Raw genomic sequence first — 15,743 nt, 5'->3', positions numbered from 1 at the left:
CAAATTACTGCCCAAAAAGCTGTGAGTGGGAAATGGCATACTTTGGGGCTTTACCCTGAAAGACCATTGTCCTGTCAGCAACACCAGTTTGTTTGGCAACTGAACAGATAAGAGAATATGGTTCAGAATGTTAAGTCCTGGCTTGATTTCCTCTGTCTTTTGTTTGTATGTTCTGGGATTAATTTATTTAGTGACCATAGCATGGAGCTCGATAAATGGGGTTTCTGACTAGAAATTGAGAAAATTAATTTTTTTTTCATTTTTGTCTGTTTTCTCCACTTACAAGCGCTCCTTTTCCTCCCCAGCCCCTAACCCCGCCCCCAGCCCTCACTGGATCACTGCATTCTTCAGCTAAAAAAAATGCCTGGAAATTGAATTTTGAAAAGTAAATAAAGTGATATTTGCATGACACTTAAGATTCCTTGGAAAACATAGCATTAAAAATGGTGGTCCATTTATGAAATTTGTAAAATAATCAGAAATTTGAACCTGGATATTAATATCAGTGAATTCTTGGTATCTTTTAAGATAGTGTTGTGGTTCTATTTAAAAAAATGATACTGGAACACTTCCCTGGCGGTCCAGTGGTCCACACTTCCACTGCAGGGGTCACGGGTTCCATCCCTGGTCAGGGAACTGATCCCGCATGCCGCAAAGCACAGCCCAAAAATTAAAAAATAAAAGTGATACTGATATATTTACAAATGAGAGTGTGTACTGTCTGGGACTTGCTTCAAAACAAATCCAAGGTCAGGGAGTAAGTGGGCTAAGGATGGGGGGCAGCATTGACATGGGTGCTGGGTGTTACAGCTAGGCTATGGGTATGTGGGGTGGCGTTTGTTTTCTGTTTTGTATATTTGTGTAGGTTCAAAATGTGTGTGTGTGTAAAACCATGGTGGGGGGGGTGTGCGGTCTTGTTAACGTCATCTTCTCACCTCTTGGCATGTTTTAGATGCCCGACCAGTTTGAACAGGCAGTTGTGGTCAACCAGCTGCGGTACTCCGGGATGCTGGAGACAGTCAGGATCCGGAAAGCTGGGTATGCTGTCCGAAGACCCTTCCAGGATTTTTACAAAAGGCAAGACAGAGCTGCAGAGACCCTCTTTCTTTGCAGAGGGGCTGGGGAAAGGATTTTAGCACAAGGTGACGCTGGGCATTCTTCTTTTGCAGATATAAGGTGCTGACGAGGAACGTGGCTCTGCCCGAGGACGTGAGGGGCAAGTGCACGGCCCTGCTGCAGCTCTATGACACCTCCAACAGCGAGTGGCAGCTGGGGAAGACGAAGGTAAAATTTCGGAGAAGAACGACCGTCCCATCAACCCCCTGAGAGATGTTTGAGTTCGGTGTTCTGTGATGACTGCTAGCCAACTGTTTTTCCAGTGTTGGGAAGAGACGCATGGTATCATGCTAGCCATACTCTTTGTCCTCCCAACATGAGTCTTTTATCTGAAGTCCTTGATTTTCAGGGACTGTGTTCTTGCGGACACATTGAAGCATTGGATCCTAAGTGCGTGTGTTTTCATTCAGTCAGTCAACAAATGTTGGCTGATGGGCAACTCAGTGCCAGGGAAGAACTGGGCAGCCTCTGGCATCTAAGAAGTGATACCCCAGACCCTTCTAACGTTGCATTATAAGAATAGAATACTGAATGTTCTCCCTGCATCACAGGAGCTGTTGTGTGGGAGACCAGCAAGTAGTCCGAAATCCGGCAGGTTACCCAAAGTCCAGTCTGGAAAGCCAAGTTGAAATCCATTTTTTTAAACATGCAGGTGTGACTGAGGCCTTTACCCCTTAGCTGAGTGATAAGCAGTCTGGCCTCAACAGCAAAACTTAGCCATAAAATTGGCAGTATGACCTCTTCTCCCTGTATCAGGAGCTTCCAGAGCTCTCATTTGGGGTTCCATTCTCCTTCTGCCACCCACCTCCAGGGTCTTATCACGCAGGAGAGGCAGAAATGCAGGCAGCTGGGGGTCGGCCTTTGAGTGTATGGTTGTCTTCAAAAGTAAGAAGTGTTCCTCAAGCCTCATCCTCCTGTCTCTACAAGTAGGAATGGAGCAGCAGAGAAATATTTTAAAGTTTCTGCTTACATTATGTTTTTAACCTAGGAGTTTCTTTGTTTAAAAAAAAGGAAGAGGAGGAAGAGGGACACAGAGACACATATCTTGCAGTTTGACTGTCTTCATCTCAGAGCTTCTCTGACAGAATACCATAGACAGGGTGGCTTAAGCACAGACATTTATTTCACACAGTTCTGGAGGCTGGAATTCTGAGAGCAGGGTGCCAGCATGGTCAGGTTCTGGTGAAGGTCTCCTTCCCGGTTTATAGACAGCTGCCTTCTTACTGTGTCCTGACACGGTGGAGAGTGAGTTCTGGTCTCTCTTCCTCCTCTTATAAGGGCACTAATCCTATCATGGGGCCCCACCCTCCTAAACCTAATTACTTCCTAAAGGCCTGACTTTCAAATACCATCACATTGGGGGTTAGGGCTGCAGCATAAGAATTGGGGGTGGGAGGGGTGGCCAACATTCCGTCTATAACATTGATGTGAGATTAAAGACAAGTATTACTTCCTAAAGGCCTGACTTTCAAATACCATCACATTGGGGGTTAGGGCTGCAGCATAAGAATTGGGGGTGGGAGGGGTGGCCAACATTCCGTCTATAACATTGATGTGAGATTAAAGACAAGTATTTAGGCATCACCTGGAGCCCACTTAGCAAAGGAAAGTGTATAATGAATACACTCTTCTGCTCTTGAAGGATTTCAGCTGGCCAGGGATTTAAGATGCAAACATCTAGCAAGGTAGAGATGGCGTGCAGAGGTATTGTATTAGTTATCTATTGCTGTGTAACAGACAGCCATAAACTTAGCAGCTTTAACAAAACACACCAATTACCTCATGGTATCTATGGGTCAGGGGTCCAGGCACAGCTTAGCTGGTCCTCTGTCAGGGTCTCAGAGTGTCGGCTGGGGCTGCATTCCCTTCTGGAGCTTGGGGTCCTCTTCCAATCTCACGTGGCTCTAGAATGCCATTCTTTGCAGTTGTAGGACTGAGGCTGCAGTCCCACTGGACCCTCTTTTCCTGCTGGCTGCCCCCTGGGGCCACTCTCAGCTTCTAGAGGTCCCCCCACAGTTTCTAACCACCTGACCCCCCTCCCACGCCCTCCCACTTCTTCAGGGCCAGCGGGAGACACTCCTGCTCCAGTCTCCTAAGGTGGAGTCTTATATGATGTAACATATCCATAAAGAGTGATATCCCATCACCTTTGCCATGTTCTAGAAGAAAGTCATGGGTTCCACCCACACTAATAGGATTAAACAAGGGTGTAACTCATTGGGGGTCACCTTGGGGTGTGTCCTCCCAGGTGTATAGGTCTCTTTACCTGGAATTCTCCACCCTCCCCTCCACCCCGTTTAGCCAACTCCTCCTTCAAGTCTCTGCTTAGATGCAGGCTTTGACGGGAGTCCTATTTGACATTCTTCACTGCACCCTGAACCAAAACTCATCCCTGAACTGGGCTAAGCCCCCTCCTCTGTCATTGACATCTTTCTGTTTTCTGCCCTGTTATAACACTTAACATGCTGTCATGTTTTCTTGGTATTGCCTGGCGACTTGTCTACAGTCACCCAATAGAGAATGTAGAGTTCATTGTTCGTTTTTCTACACAACACAATGCACGTAGTAGGAGTTCACATAGTAGGAGCTCAGTCAGTGTCTGTTAAATGCTAAAAAACTATAAGTGATGGCACAAGATTGTTGTATGTTGAGTCACTCAAAGAACTTTCTAAAGAAGTTGGTTCAAGTGGAGCTCTTGGCAGTAGAATATAGTCTGCTCTGATTTTTTTAATTAAAAAGGTATTACATTCTCTATAAACTGATATCCTCCTCCTGTCTCACTGCCTTATACCATGGAATAACATCAAAGATTATTGACTCACCCAGCCAATACCGGTCTCTTTTCTGAGCTCTGAAAAAATCAATCCAACTTCATTTACAATTTACGGTGGAAATCAGGCCCCAGCAAGACTTAGAACTGGGTGTAGCACAGGGATACGGAGACATAAAGACATGGGCATTGCCCCCGGTTTACTAAGTTTCTGGGAGATAAGTCATCCCATACAACTGATAAATTATGCAGTGTGATCTCTTGAAGGAATAAGGACACACCTCCAGGAGAGAGCTCACTGTGAATTGACATGATCAGAAGAGTATTCAAGAAAAGGAAATCTTTAAAGAGGAGTTAAATTTGAATTGGTGACACATTGGAAGCAGAAGTGGGATGGAAGCTTATCATTTCGCATAAATATTAGGAAGTAAATGGAAACATGAGAGCATTTGAATTGTATCCACTAAATAGCCTTGACCTTGACCAACATTGGACTTAATTATACACTTAATTATACTCTAGCAGTGTTTCAGTCAGTGTTGCCGCCAGAGGTCTTTGCATTTAAAACCTTGAACCTCTAAAAAATATCTAGATCTTCTGGTAAAGAAGTTTCTGTCAACACTTCCATGACAGAGGGAAATGTGGGCAGCGCTGTAGTCAGCAAATTAAACATGACGCCAGGTCTGAATTCACTGGCTTAAAACACATCTGGTCTTTGGAAGGCAAGGATTCTTATCTGCTGGGGAAGCATCCCTAAAGAAGCTAGGAGGCCTGTCCAAGCCTCTGGAACAGCCCGAGCAGGAGATCCTGCTGTACGCCCCTGCTGAGAAGCCAGGTTTAGGGAGACGGAGGTGAACAGCTGCTCCCCTCTTTCTTCCTGGTTTTGCCTTTCCCCTCTACCTCCGGCACGTTTTACTTTTCTGGTCCGTGGACTACATTGCCCGACCTTATTTCTTCTCTGGCAATAAATCCTGCAAGAGGTATTCTATAAAGACATTTTACTGGAATAATCCGTAGGCTCTTGAGCTCTCTAAGCAAATGATAGGAAAAGCCATGAGAAACTATTCGTATTGGATATCGAGTCAAGGTTAGCCAAGCAGCCCCCTGAGTGGGCACTGCCCCTTCCTAAGCTGCTTGATGATGCCTGACGAGGCCGGTGCCTCCGCTCACAGCAGCTGGATCCTGCTGACTCGATCTTGGCTGCATCCTGGGAACATGGCAACGTGGCAGCGGACACCACTGGGCTGGAAGATCTGGCATCACTTTCTGTGTGTTGTTGCATAAATTCAGGGTGGATGTTCTTAATGAAGCCAAGTCAGGTCTCTAAAGCATTTTACTCCGTTTGCCCTTCGGGTTATGGAAAGAATCTATTGATAGATAAAGATGTGGAAGTAAATCTAATAGGCAGAGCATAGAGCTCTCTTTGAGGGGCATGAAACTCAGGCAGGTATTTCTCTGACTCTGATTCCAACCAAGACAGTCCCTTGACTTCTGATAAGGTGTGAGACGCTCTTTCCTTCATAAAGCTTCCTATTTGTTCATCTGATAAATGTACTGCTCGTTGGCATCGATGCTTTTGTGTTATGATGTTACCACCACCATCACCACTCTTGTTCAAGATTTGACTTCATTACTTTTTCTTTTAAACACTAACCAGAGCAACAGCGTTAGACTAAGATCCTTAATATCAAAAAGTCGTCTCAAAGAGAAGTTTAAATATTTCTTCGAAGTCCAGTCTTGATGAAAACTGCTTCATATTTCTGAAAACTTTTTCTCATTGCTGAACTAACAAGCTTTATGCTCGTAGCTCCTGTTTCTTACATTAAACTTTTTTTTTTTTTTTTGCTCAAGATGCAGTCTCTTTATGCATCAGCAGAGCATATTAATTGCAATTATAGGAAGAGCATTGTATGAAAAGCTTTTCCGAGAGAATTATTTGGTGGGAGAGTTTGACAAATGCTCAGGAACCCACAGCAGGAGTGGGTAAGGCTTCTGTGAGTCACATGATGGTGGGATTCTTTATTTGCTTTTCTGCCCAAATGTCTTGGAAGAGCCAGGGCCGAGAGTCTGGGAAAATGTGGCATCAGGAGGACCTAATGCACCGTCACAGGCCAGAATGACTCACTGGAGCATAAATTGAGAAATCATGAGTGAGGGCGTGTGTCGTTTAACCAGCCCCCGACCACTGCCCCCAGCTGACCGTTAACAGAAAAGCATAAGCAAAAATGTGTTTGTTTTTAGGAGATAATTCAAAACTTCCTTAGGCATCACGTTGGAAATTACAAAATTAAAAGCTACCACGATTGAGGGAGGGTCTCAGTATTTTCATACCTTTTCAAATATTAGGAATTCTGATACGAATGCCAGTTACCAGACACACTTAGGCTTAGATAAATGGTAAGCCTAGGATTGAGGTGCCCACGGGCAGAAACAGGCCAGCCAATAGTTACAATCTCTTTGTCCCGATTCTACTGATACTTTTCTTGCCATGGCTGAACCGAGGTAACTTAAATGATTCAGTTCTAATTGCAAACAGTTTATAGAATTACATTCTTAAATGTCAGTTTTTTTATGTGCATTATTTTTTGAGGCCAAGACGCTTTGATCGTAATCATTTGACAGGCATGAAGGGAGCGTTTCCACGTGACGGCAAAGTAACATTTTACAAATTTCTTGGATTTTTTTCCCCCTCCCTTTCTTTCTTTTGTCCTTTCTTTTCTTCTTCTCCTCCTCCCTCTCTTCCCCCCCTTCCCCGCTCCTTCTCCTTCTTAATGTAGGGAGTCTCTCTAGATATCTTCTTACTTAGACTTACTGTAGCACTGGTGCTGGCGCATGAACTATTTGTCCCAGCCCACAGTGAGAGAAGGATTTATAAAGGCAATTTCACAGCCCTCTTATGCCTGTTGAACTAATAATAACTGAAAAAAACGGGACTTGGATTTTATATACCCCTTTGGTTTCTTCTTTCCAGTAATATATTGTTTACTATATTTTACAAAGATCTTAGTCTGTGACAGATGGGAAGTTTAAAAAAAATAAATAAAGAAAAAATCCTCTCCCCACCAGGAATTTGAGATTCCCTGTGCTGGACACCATGGCTCTTTGTGTTTGGAGCAAATCAGAGAAAGAAAAAAGCCTTACCCACCAAAGGCACAGCTGACTCAGCAGTGCCTTACCACTGCCTGCCGCATTCTGTGGATGTGACATGTTGCTCTCTCCTGGGCAGGTCTTCCTTCGCGAGTCCTTGGAGCAGAAACTGGAGAAGCGGCGGGAGGAGGAGCTGACTCGGGCGGCCATGGTGATCCGGGCCCACGTCTTGGGCTACTTGGCACGGTAAGAAGTGCGCGGACGGGCTTCCCTAGTGACGCAGTGGTTGAGAGTACGCCTGCCGATGCAGGGGACGCGGGTTCGTGCCCCGGTCCGGGAAGATCCCACATGCCGCGGAGCGGCTGGGCCCGTGAGCCATGGCCGCTGAGCCTGCGCGTCCGGAGCCTGTGCTCTGCAACAGGAGAGGCCACAACGGTGAGAGGCCCGCGTACCGCAAAAAAAAAAAAAAAAAAAAAAAAGTGCACGGACAGGAGGGGGCGTCCCCCGTGTGTGTCACCAGGTGGGGTGGCCCTGGCCACATGCTTTCATTTAAAATAGACCTGGATGGGTTCGGGTCAGGACCAGGCTAAGGGGAGAGTCCCAGGACAGTGCTCGTAACTAGCATTGCCAGCACCAAGTTAGCTTGACCTGGGCAGGAAATGGGAAAAGGGGCTCCTGATGTCTCAGGGCAGCGACATCAGGGGACTGGGCGACATATTTAAACATTTCCCTAGTTCCTCTGGGTCACATACTGAAGCCACAGGCAGCTCGCCTGTTGACTTTGGTGTCATCCCGTTGGGTCCACAGCGGCCCCCTCTCCAGGGTGTGCCGAATGAGGCAGGTTCTTTTCCTGTGCGTCTGAGTTCTTTCCTCCTCTGCGGACCTGCGGGCCACCCGAACCCTTGCTCGTCACAGTACGTTACATTTTCTCAAGTACACAGCCGTCCTGCTGTGGCAAATCCTTTGCTTTTTTTCCTCATAAGGACAGGAAAATATATCCCATCTCTTGGTTCTGTTTACAGCCCAACTTCCTGCCGGGACTTTTCAAAGTCAGTATTAGGAGTGATGTGTTTATTTAGCCAACATGATGCTAGGGTCTTGCTTGAGTTTCGTTTGTTGTTATTCTTTTGTTTTTCTTCTGTTTTGTTTTGCCCACAAGGGCCTCCTTGTCGGCTCCCTATAATGAGTCTCCGTTATGAGCGGATCAGCCCCAAACGAGGTCCTGCTGTCTTGTCTTGTAACATTAACGTAAACTCGTGTAAAGAGCTCGAAGCCTCATTACCTCCACAGTTATTCTGTTGTGCTGTTTTCTGTTCTCATTTTCAGAAAGCAATACAAGAAGGTCCTTTATTGTGTAGTGATTATACAGAAGAATTACAGAGCATTCCTTCTGAGGAGGAGGTTTTTGCACCTGAGAAAAGCAGCCGTGGTTTTCCAGAAGCAACTCCGAGGTCAGATTGCCCGCAGAGTTTACAAACAGCTGCTGGCAGAGAAACGGGCAGAGGAGGAGAAGAGGAAACGGGCGGAAGAAGAAAAGAGGAAGCGGGAGGAGGAGGAAAGGTATGGGACCTTTCTTGGCTCGGATGAAACAGACAGGAGGACACCTCTGGTGTTTTTATGCTCTATATCCAGCTTCGCAGGAACCTGCAGTTTGAAACGATAACGCTTCGTGGCTCAGATAAAATTCCTTAGCGGCGTTGAAGACCCAGTTTTGTGGTATTTTTATTCAGGCAAAGAATAGGTGTATTGCCAAAGGAAGAGACCCTATCCCTCCTTCACACTTCTAAGTTGTCTTTTGCAAAGCTTCTGTTAAAAAGTTCGCTCTCTGAAAAGCGGGGGTCGGATTTTTTTCATTGCTTTCGTCTATTTTCACTGTCTTTTTTTCTTGACTGTTTTCAGAGAAAGAGAGAGGGAACGAAGAGAAGCTGAGCTCCGCGCCCAACAGGTGAAGAATGCCGCGACACATGACATCTTGTCTGTTACCTTCCCAGTTCAAACACTTTGCCTCAGTGATTTGAAACTAAAGTAAAGATGTAGGGAGAAGGATTCAAAGCTAAAATAAATATACAGGAGGAAGAATTTTAGAGGAGATGTTTATGCTGCAGTTTCTAACCCATTACATTGGGTGAAAGTGTGTGAATGTCTTAAGGTTTCAGTGTGAATCACGACGGCATGATAGCTCTAGACCAGTGTAATCACTATATTAGTTTGCTCGGGCTGCTATAACATAAGTAGTACAGACTGGGCAGATTAAACAGCAGAAATTGATTGGCTCACAATTCTGGAGGCTAAAGGTTCAAGATCAAGGTGTTGGCAGGGTTGGTTTCTTCTTAAGCCTCTCTCTGTAACTTGCTGCGTCCTCACGTGGTCTTGCACCTGCGTACCTGCTTCCCCAGTGCCCCGTGCGTGTGTCCCAATCCCCTCTTCTTTATAAGGACACCAGTCAGTTGGGTTAGAGCCCTACCTCACGGCTTCATTGTAACTTCATCATCTCTTTAAAGGCCCTGCTCTAAATCCAGACATATCCCGAGGGGACTGGGGGTTGGGGCCTCACAGAGCGATTTGGGGGAGGGAGGGATGCAGTTCAGCCCCCGGCAAGCACATCTCATCCCAAAGGAGGGTCGCTGCCCGCACTCTCCATAGTGTCACTTCCTGACCTGACCCCTTCCTTCCTCTGTGTCCAGGAGGAAGCAGCGAGGAAGCAGCGGGAACAGGAAGCCTTGCAGAAGAGTCAGAGGGAGGCCGAGCTGACCCGGGAGCTGGAGAAGCAGAAGGAGAACAAGCAGGTGGAAGAGATCCTGCGCCTGGAGAAGGAAATCGAGGACCTGCAGCGCGTGAAGGAACGCCAGGAGCTGTCCTTGACCGAGGCCTCCCTGCAGAAGCTGCAGCAGCTGCGGGACGAGGAGCTGCGGCGGCTGGAGGACGAAGCCTGCCGCGCCGCCCAGGAGTTCCTGGAGTCGCTCAACTTCGACGAGATCGACGAGTGCGTCCGCAACATCGAGCGCTCCCTGTTGGTGGGGAGCGGGTCTGTGGGCGTGCGGGCCGACCTGGCCGAGGGTGCCTGCGGCGAGAAGCCCAACTTCAACTTCAGCCAGCCCTACCCGGAGGAGGAGGTGGACGAGGGCTTTGAGGCCGACGACGACGCTTTCAAGGACTCGCCCAACCCCAGCGAGCACGGCCACTCGGACCAGCGCACCAGTGGCATCCGGACCAGCGACGAATCCTCGGAGGAGGACCCCTACATGAACGACACCGTGGTGCCCACCAGCCCCGACCCCGACAGCACCGTGCTGCTGGCCCCCTCGGAGCACGACTCCTCCTCTGGGGAGCCCACCTACTGCATGCCCCAGACCCCTGGGGGCCTGCCCTCCCCGGACGGCGACTACAACTACGACCAGGACGACTACGAGGACGGGGCCGTCACCTCCGGCAGCAGCGTGACCTTCTCCAACTCCTACAGCAGCCAGTGGTCCCCAGACTACCGATGCTCCGTGGGCACGTACAACAGCTCGGGGGCCTACCGCTTCAGCTCGGAGGGGGCCCAGTCCTCGGTGAGTACCCGCTGTCCTCCCGGGGCCCCGATTTGCCCGCATTGCGGTGGAAGTTGTCTGCCGTCCTCGCCCCCATTGCACTATCCCTTGGATGAAGACATCCCCCCTAGAACGGGCCAGGATTCCAAAGTCAGGCTCTTAAGGTGGCCTTAAACCCCTCTCTCTTGCCAAAAGCTATCGTCACACAAGTAAGTGGAAATTGGTGCCTGTTGGAGGTTGAACGCAAAACCCAGAACTGCGTCTTGCCCAAAGCCTAAGAAAACTGGCATTTTCAGTGGAGGCTCTGGCTGTGCCTGTGCTGGCTTTGCAGCAGGTTGGGAAATGAGACCCGCCCTAAACTGGAACGCGACTTGCCAGGGGCACTTCAGAGACCTTTCCTGACGGTAGCTTCACCCGCCCGCTGCAGGACGTGATGTATATTTTTCTGGTTGTAAGGGAGGAACCTTTAAGGGCTTGAACGTGCTCTTTCCAGCTTCTGGATTTATTTATAGTTTACTTTTATTTTTTCCCGTTGTCTGTGCGTTAAATACTCCCTTGCCTTTCTAAGGCTTGAAGATATTTGTATTTATTTGTTTGTTTATTTGTTTAAGAATATATTTCTTTAATTTATTTAATTTTGGCTGTCTTGAGTCTTCGTTGCTGCACGCGGGCTTTCTCTAGTTGTGGCGAGCGGGGGCTACTCTTCGTTGCGGTGCACAGGCTTCTCATCGCAGTGGCTTCTCTTGTTGCAGAGCACGGGCTCTAGGCGCACAGGCTTCAGTAGTTGTGGCACACAGTCTCAGTAGTTGTGGCTCACGGGCTCTAGAGCGCAGGCTCAGTAGTTGTGGCGCACGAGCTTAGTTGCTCCGCAGCATGTGGGATCTTCCCGGACCAGGGCTCGAACCCGTGTCCCGTACGTTGGCAAGGAGATTCTTACCCGCTTCGCCGCCAGGGAAGTCCTTGAAGACATTTTTAGCACAGTAACTTAAAGGGAATTAACTCTTGGATGGTTTGATTAAAATTGTACGCTTAAACAGCAGCGTTGTACTTTGAATATATAGCCTTGGGATTAAAATATGTCTCACGTGTTACGTATCAAGTCAACTAACGGTTTGACACCAGAAGGCAATATTTTGTAATTCTGAATTCTTTTGATGACCACACTCCGTTGCACTGTGACGAAGCAGCGTGTTGCTTCTTTGTCCGTTGTTTTTACTTTTTCAGTGTTGACCTATGCTGGGCATTTCCTTTGCTTGTTTTCTGTCCTTTTTGCTCACTGTTGGCTCTCTCTGTCTCTCCTGGTCCAGTTTGAAGATAGTGAAGAGGACTTCGACTCTCGGTTTGATACGGACGATGAACTTTCATACCGGCGGGACTCTGTGTACAGCTGTGTCACGCTGCCTTACTTCCACAGCTTCCTGTACATGAAAGGTATGACCTGCAGCCACCCTGGTGCCTGGGTTAGGGGGTGAAGTGATGGGAAGCTGAGGCTGAAGGAGGGGGGCTGAGAAAGTTACCCCACATACCCCTTACCTGGTGTGAGGTCCTCTTAGGTGGATGGAGGATGCCGTGGTGGTGTGATGTGGGGGACCCTACTGGACCATATGCAGCGTTAGGACAAAGGGTCTGCAACCACTGTCACCGCTTTCAGTCCCTCTCTCCCTGTTGCCTCCATGTCTCTCTCACATCTGTGCTCTTTTCCTTCCTTCTTCCTTCCTTCCTTCCTTGCTTCCTTCCTACATCATTTCCTCTCTCTCTTTCTCACACATACATACAAACACACATGTATGTTGCTACTGGGGTTAGTGCAGCCCATTACCATGATGAAGCTGCATTCTTCCCTCCCACAGGAGTATTAGACACCCTTATACATGGGGAAGTAAAGATCTGAGAGAGGATCACCCCTGGCTTAAACTGCCTGCGATGCCTACTGTCTATCGCTTGCTCATGATTAGAATTTTTAATTATATTTTTGCATTGCTGTGAAACTTCGAATGTACTGTACTGAACCTTAATACTTGGAGACCTTGAAGCATCCTCCTTCTGGAAAAGTACTTAGTCAGGACCTTGTACCCATGCCTTATTCATGTTCTTGACCTTGACTTCCAAATCAGGGACAGGAATCATGAGAAACCGTAATCAGCACCAATTTTTGGTAGGAGTTTTATGCGGATCATCTAAAGAGCGGATTGGTTTCTCCCACGGCCCTCGACTCCATGAGGGGAAAGAGGCCAAATCTTGGGGATGGGGCAGAGATAACAAGATCCATTGTCCCCAGATGGTTCAAGATTTTTATGTTTTCTCTGAGCCTTTTCTTCACTTTCTTTTCTGCTGCCATCTTTCTTTCTTCCCTTTTCCTTTTCTTCTTCCCCCATGAAAACCTTTTTATTCTGGGTTCCCTTTCCCTGTTTCTTCTGTTCTTTGCCTTTGCTTCTCTCTTCTGTTGGCATATTTATCTTTTCTCGTATCTCTTTTGCCCTTAATATTTTTTTCTCTTCTTCATCTATGTCTTCTCCTTTTCATTTTTTTCCCCCCGTCTTCAATGTCTGTCTAACTGCTAACATCATTCATTTGCTTTTCAAAGTTCTGCTGTTCTCAGCCTCAGATCCCCCAGGTGCTCACAGAAACCCCTCCAGGTTTATTTTTAGGGGCGAGCTTCCTATTGGCCAGGGTCACTGGTTGATGGGAATTCTTGTAGGAGCGTTGGAATGAAAAAGATTGAGAAATTCTAACCGAATAATCGAGTGTTCATTGGATGAAGGAAAAAATATAATCACAAATCAGAACCTAATAACCCCAATAAGTATCTAATCGTAGCATTTTAAGATTTTCTCATGCATTTCTCAGAATAAATAAAGCTTTTTATTAGTCATATATTTTCTTCTCCCCCTAATTAATCTTGTTCCCTAAGTTAGCTCAAAGATTCCCCGTAAATCACTCTTATTTATAATGGCATTCTTTTATTGTATAATTGTCTGATTAAAACAAATAAGATTAGGAAAAAGTAAAGATACATTCAGAGCGCTAAAATCCCAAGATTAAAGCATTAAGAGCTCAAGAAGGTAAGCAAGCGAAGTTTTGGCACACTCATCTCTTAATAAAACAAAGAGTTATTGTGTAACTGCGTCACCACTTAATCTCTGATACATTACCATTTAATGTTTAATAAAGCCTTAAAGTTATGACCAAAAGTTTCAAAGAAACCAATGATAAGGAAAATCTAGCCAACCACCAGATTCTATTTTGTGAACGTAGATGAGTTTGCACCAGCCTACTACTACTAAAGGTGTTTACAGTCACGAAACTAAGAGCGTTGATCAAATTCTCTAGATGAAATACGAAGGGAACACCCGGAATTGGGGGGGGCAGGGCTGGGAGTGAGTCCCATCAATAACGTAAGAGCAGCAGAGTGACTGGTGGGTGAGGGCTCTTGGGATGACTGTTGTGATCTGTGTCTTTGAAACAGCTGTGAATAACCTTTATCATCCAAAGACGATAAGATAATAGGATAACTTTGTACTACAGTTTCCTCTTGGCTTGTTTTGAGAAACCGAGATTAAAGCCACAAATCAAGAAGGAAAAAAAAACAGTTTCCTTCTGGTACCCCCTGGCAAGTTTGCTGTTTGTTAGGAAACAGCTCTGGCGCTTGGTGTGATCACAAAGGCTTCTCAACTAGGTGAGCAGGAAGTGCTGTAGATACGAGAAAGGGCAGCGGTCTGTAAAAGCCAGCGAAGCAAGTGCGCCTTGCACTGCAAAGAGAAACCAGTGTTGTCTTTGCATCTTCTGTTCCACTGTGAAGTTGAGATCTGTAATCATTGAAGCAACCACTGAAAAAATTAATCTTAGAAGGTCTGTTGTAAATTTATTTCTAATCTGTAAAAGGAAGGCATTTTCTTTATACTTACTTTCAGTATCCACATTTAAATGTTCTTTATTATTGGCTGATCAAAAAAATAACGTGTGGACACTTGATAATTAGTGAAGTAGATGCATCATTTATTCTTCAGTGGGTTCGTTGAAGCAGATTTTTGAATCATGGTTGTAAGATGTCACTCTTTGAGCATCCTTGGGGAATCTAGAATAACTAAAATAAAATTATCCTGCTAGAAGAGTAGTAGAAATATATTCTGTATAGAAATAATGTCTGTATATCCTTGTCTAATTTGTCTCCACCAAAAAAAGTTTTCCACTAAAATAAATTACAGCTAAATTCTCATTTTTAAGGTACTGTCACAGTTTGGTTTGGAGTCTTACTTTGTCTCGTATTCTAAATTTATACCTTATACAAAGAAGCCATTTTCAGATGATAATGCTTTTCTTTTCCGATGTAAGTTAGGGTTTATTGCTAACCTCTGGAGTCACTGATAAATTTTGTTCCTCACACTGACTAAACAAGGAAGGAATGTGTCAACTTTGACACATTTTAAACTCATTTCCCCTTCCTGCGGTGTTTGGACAGAAGCATGATCCAACCATATGGAAGCGGTTCTCCCCCGCCTCCCGTCCGTGGTCCTCCCGTCCGTGGTCCTGCCTCAACCCGGGGTTAGAGTATCAGTCCCTGACTGGTCTTGCTTTTAAGCCCCTCACCAGGATTTCTCAGCTAAGTGAGTAGGAGCTGCTTTGGAGAAAAGGAAGCGTTCTTGTGTAATCCAGCCAAGCCAGTGTGACACCTGCCCAGTGCCCCCTGAACACGACCCAGCAGTGTGCTCACCCGTCATCGGTGGGTGTCTGAGGGCGGGTCATTTGGGGCAAAGTGAAGGAGGGGCTGGACCTGAAGACCTACTGATCTTATGATCCAATATGACGGATTTTCTTAAACCCCTTCCTCCCCAACCCTGGGGAGACAGGTGGCCTCATGAACACCTGGAAACGCCGCTGGTGCGTCCTCAAGGACGAAACCTTCCTGTGGTTCCGCTCCAAGCAGGAGGCCCTCAAGCAAGGCTGGCTGCACAAGAAGGGCGGCGGCTCCTCCACGCTGTCCAGGAGAAACTGGAAGAAGCGCTGGTTCGTCCTCCGCCAGGCCAAGCTGATGTACTTTGAGAATGACAGCGAGGAAAAGCTCAAGGGCACCGTGGAAGTCCGGACAGCCAAGTATGTTGATGAGCCCTGGCCAGGGCTGCTGACCGGGGCTCGGGGCTGCTTCATCAGTTAAGTCCCTGCCTACAAGCTGTCTGGGGCAAGTTCTTTGAAGCAGTAGATTGTAAGAGGTACTCTGCGTCCTCATCGTTCCTTTCAGTGGG

General features: G+C 46.7%; 1 protein-coding gene across 1 annotated transcript in view; it reads left to right on the top strand.

Moving 5' to 3' along the window:
- The window catches only part of MYO10 (myosin X), a 219,695-nt gene that overhangs the window by 181,666 nt on the left and 22,286 nt on the right, over positions 1-15,743 (top strand). Inside the window, 8 exon segments of the mRNA XM_079918927.1 lie at positions 953-1,077; positions 1,170-1,284; positions 7,113-7,219; positions 8,300-8,533; positions 8,873-8,918; positions 9,658-10,524; positions 11,811-11,934; positions 15,351-15,594. Of these exon segments, the coding sequence (XP_079775053.1) occupies positions 953-1,077; positions 1,170-1,284; positions 7,113-7,219; positions 8,300-8,533; positions 8,873-8,918; positions 9,658-10,524; positions 11,811-11,934; positions 15,351-15,594 (1,862 nt within the window).

The sequence above is a fragment of the Stenella coeruleoalba genome (genome assembly GCF_951394435.1).
Source record: "Stenella coeruleoalba genome assembly, chromosome: 3".
NCBI lineage: Eukaryota > Metazoa > Chordata > Mammalia > Artiodactyla > Delphinidae > Stenella > Stenella coeruleoalba.
This window is presented reverse-complemented; position numbering and strand designations above follow the sequence as displayed.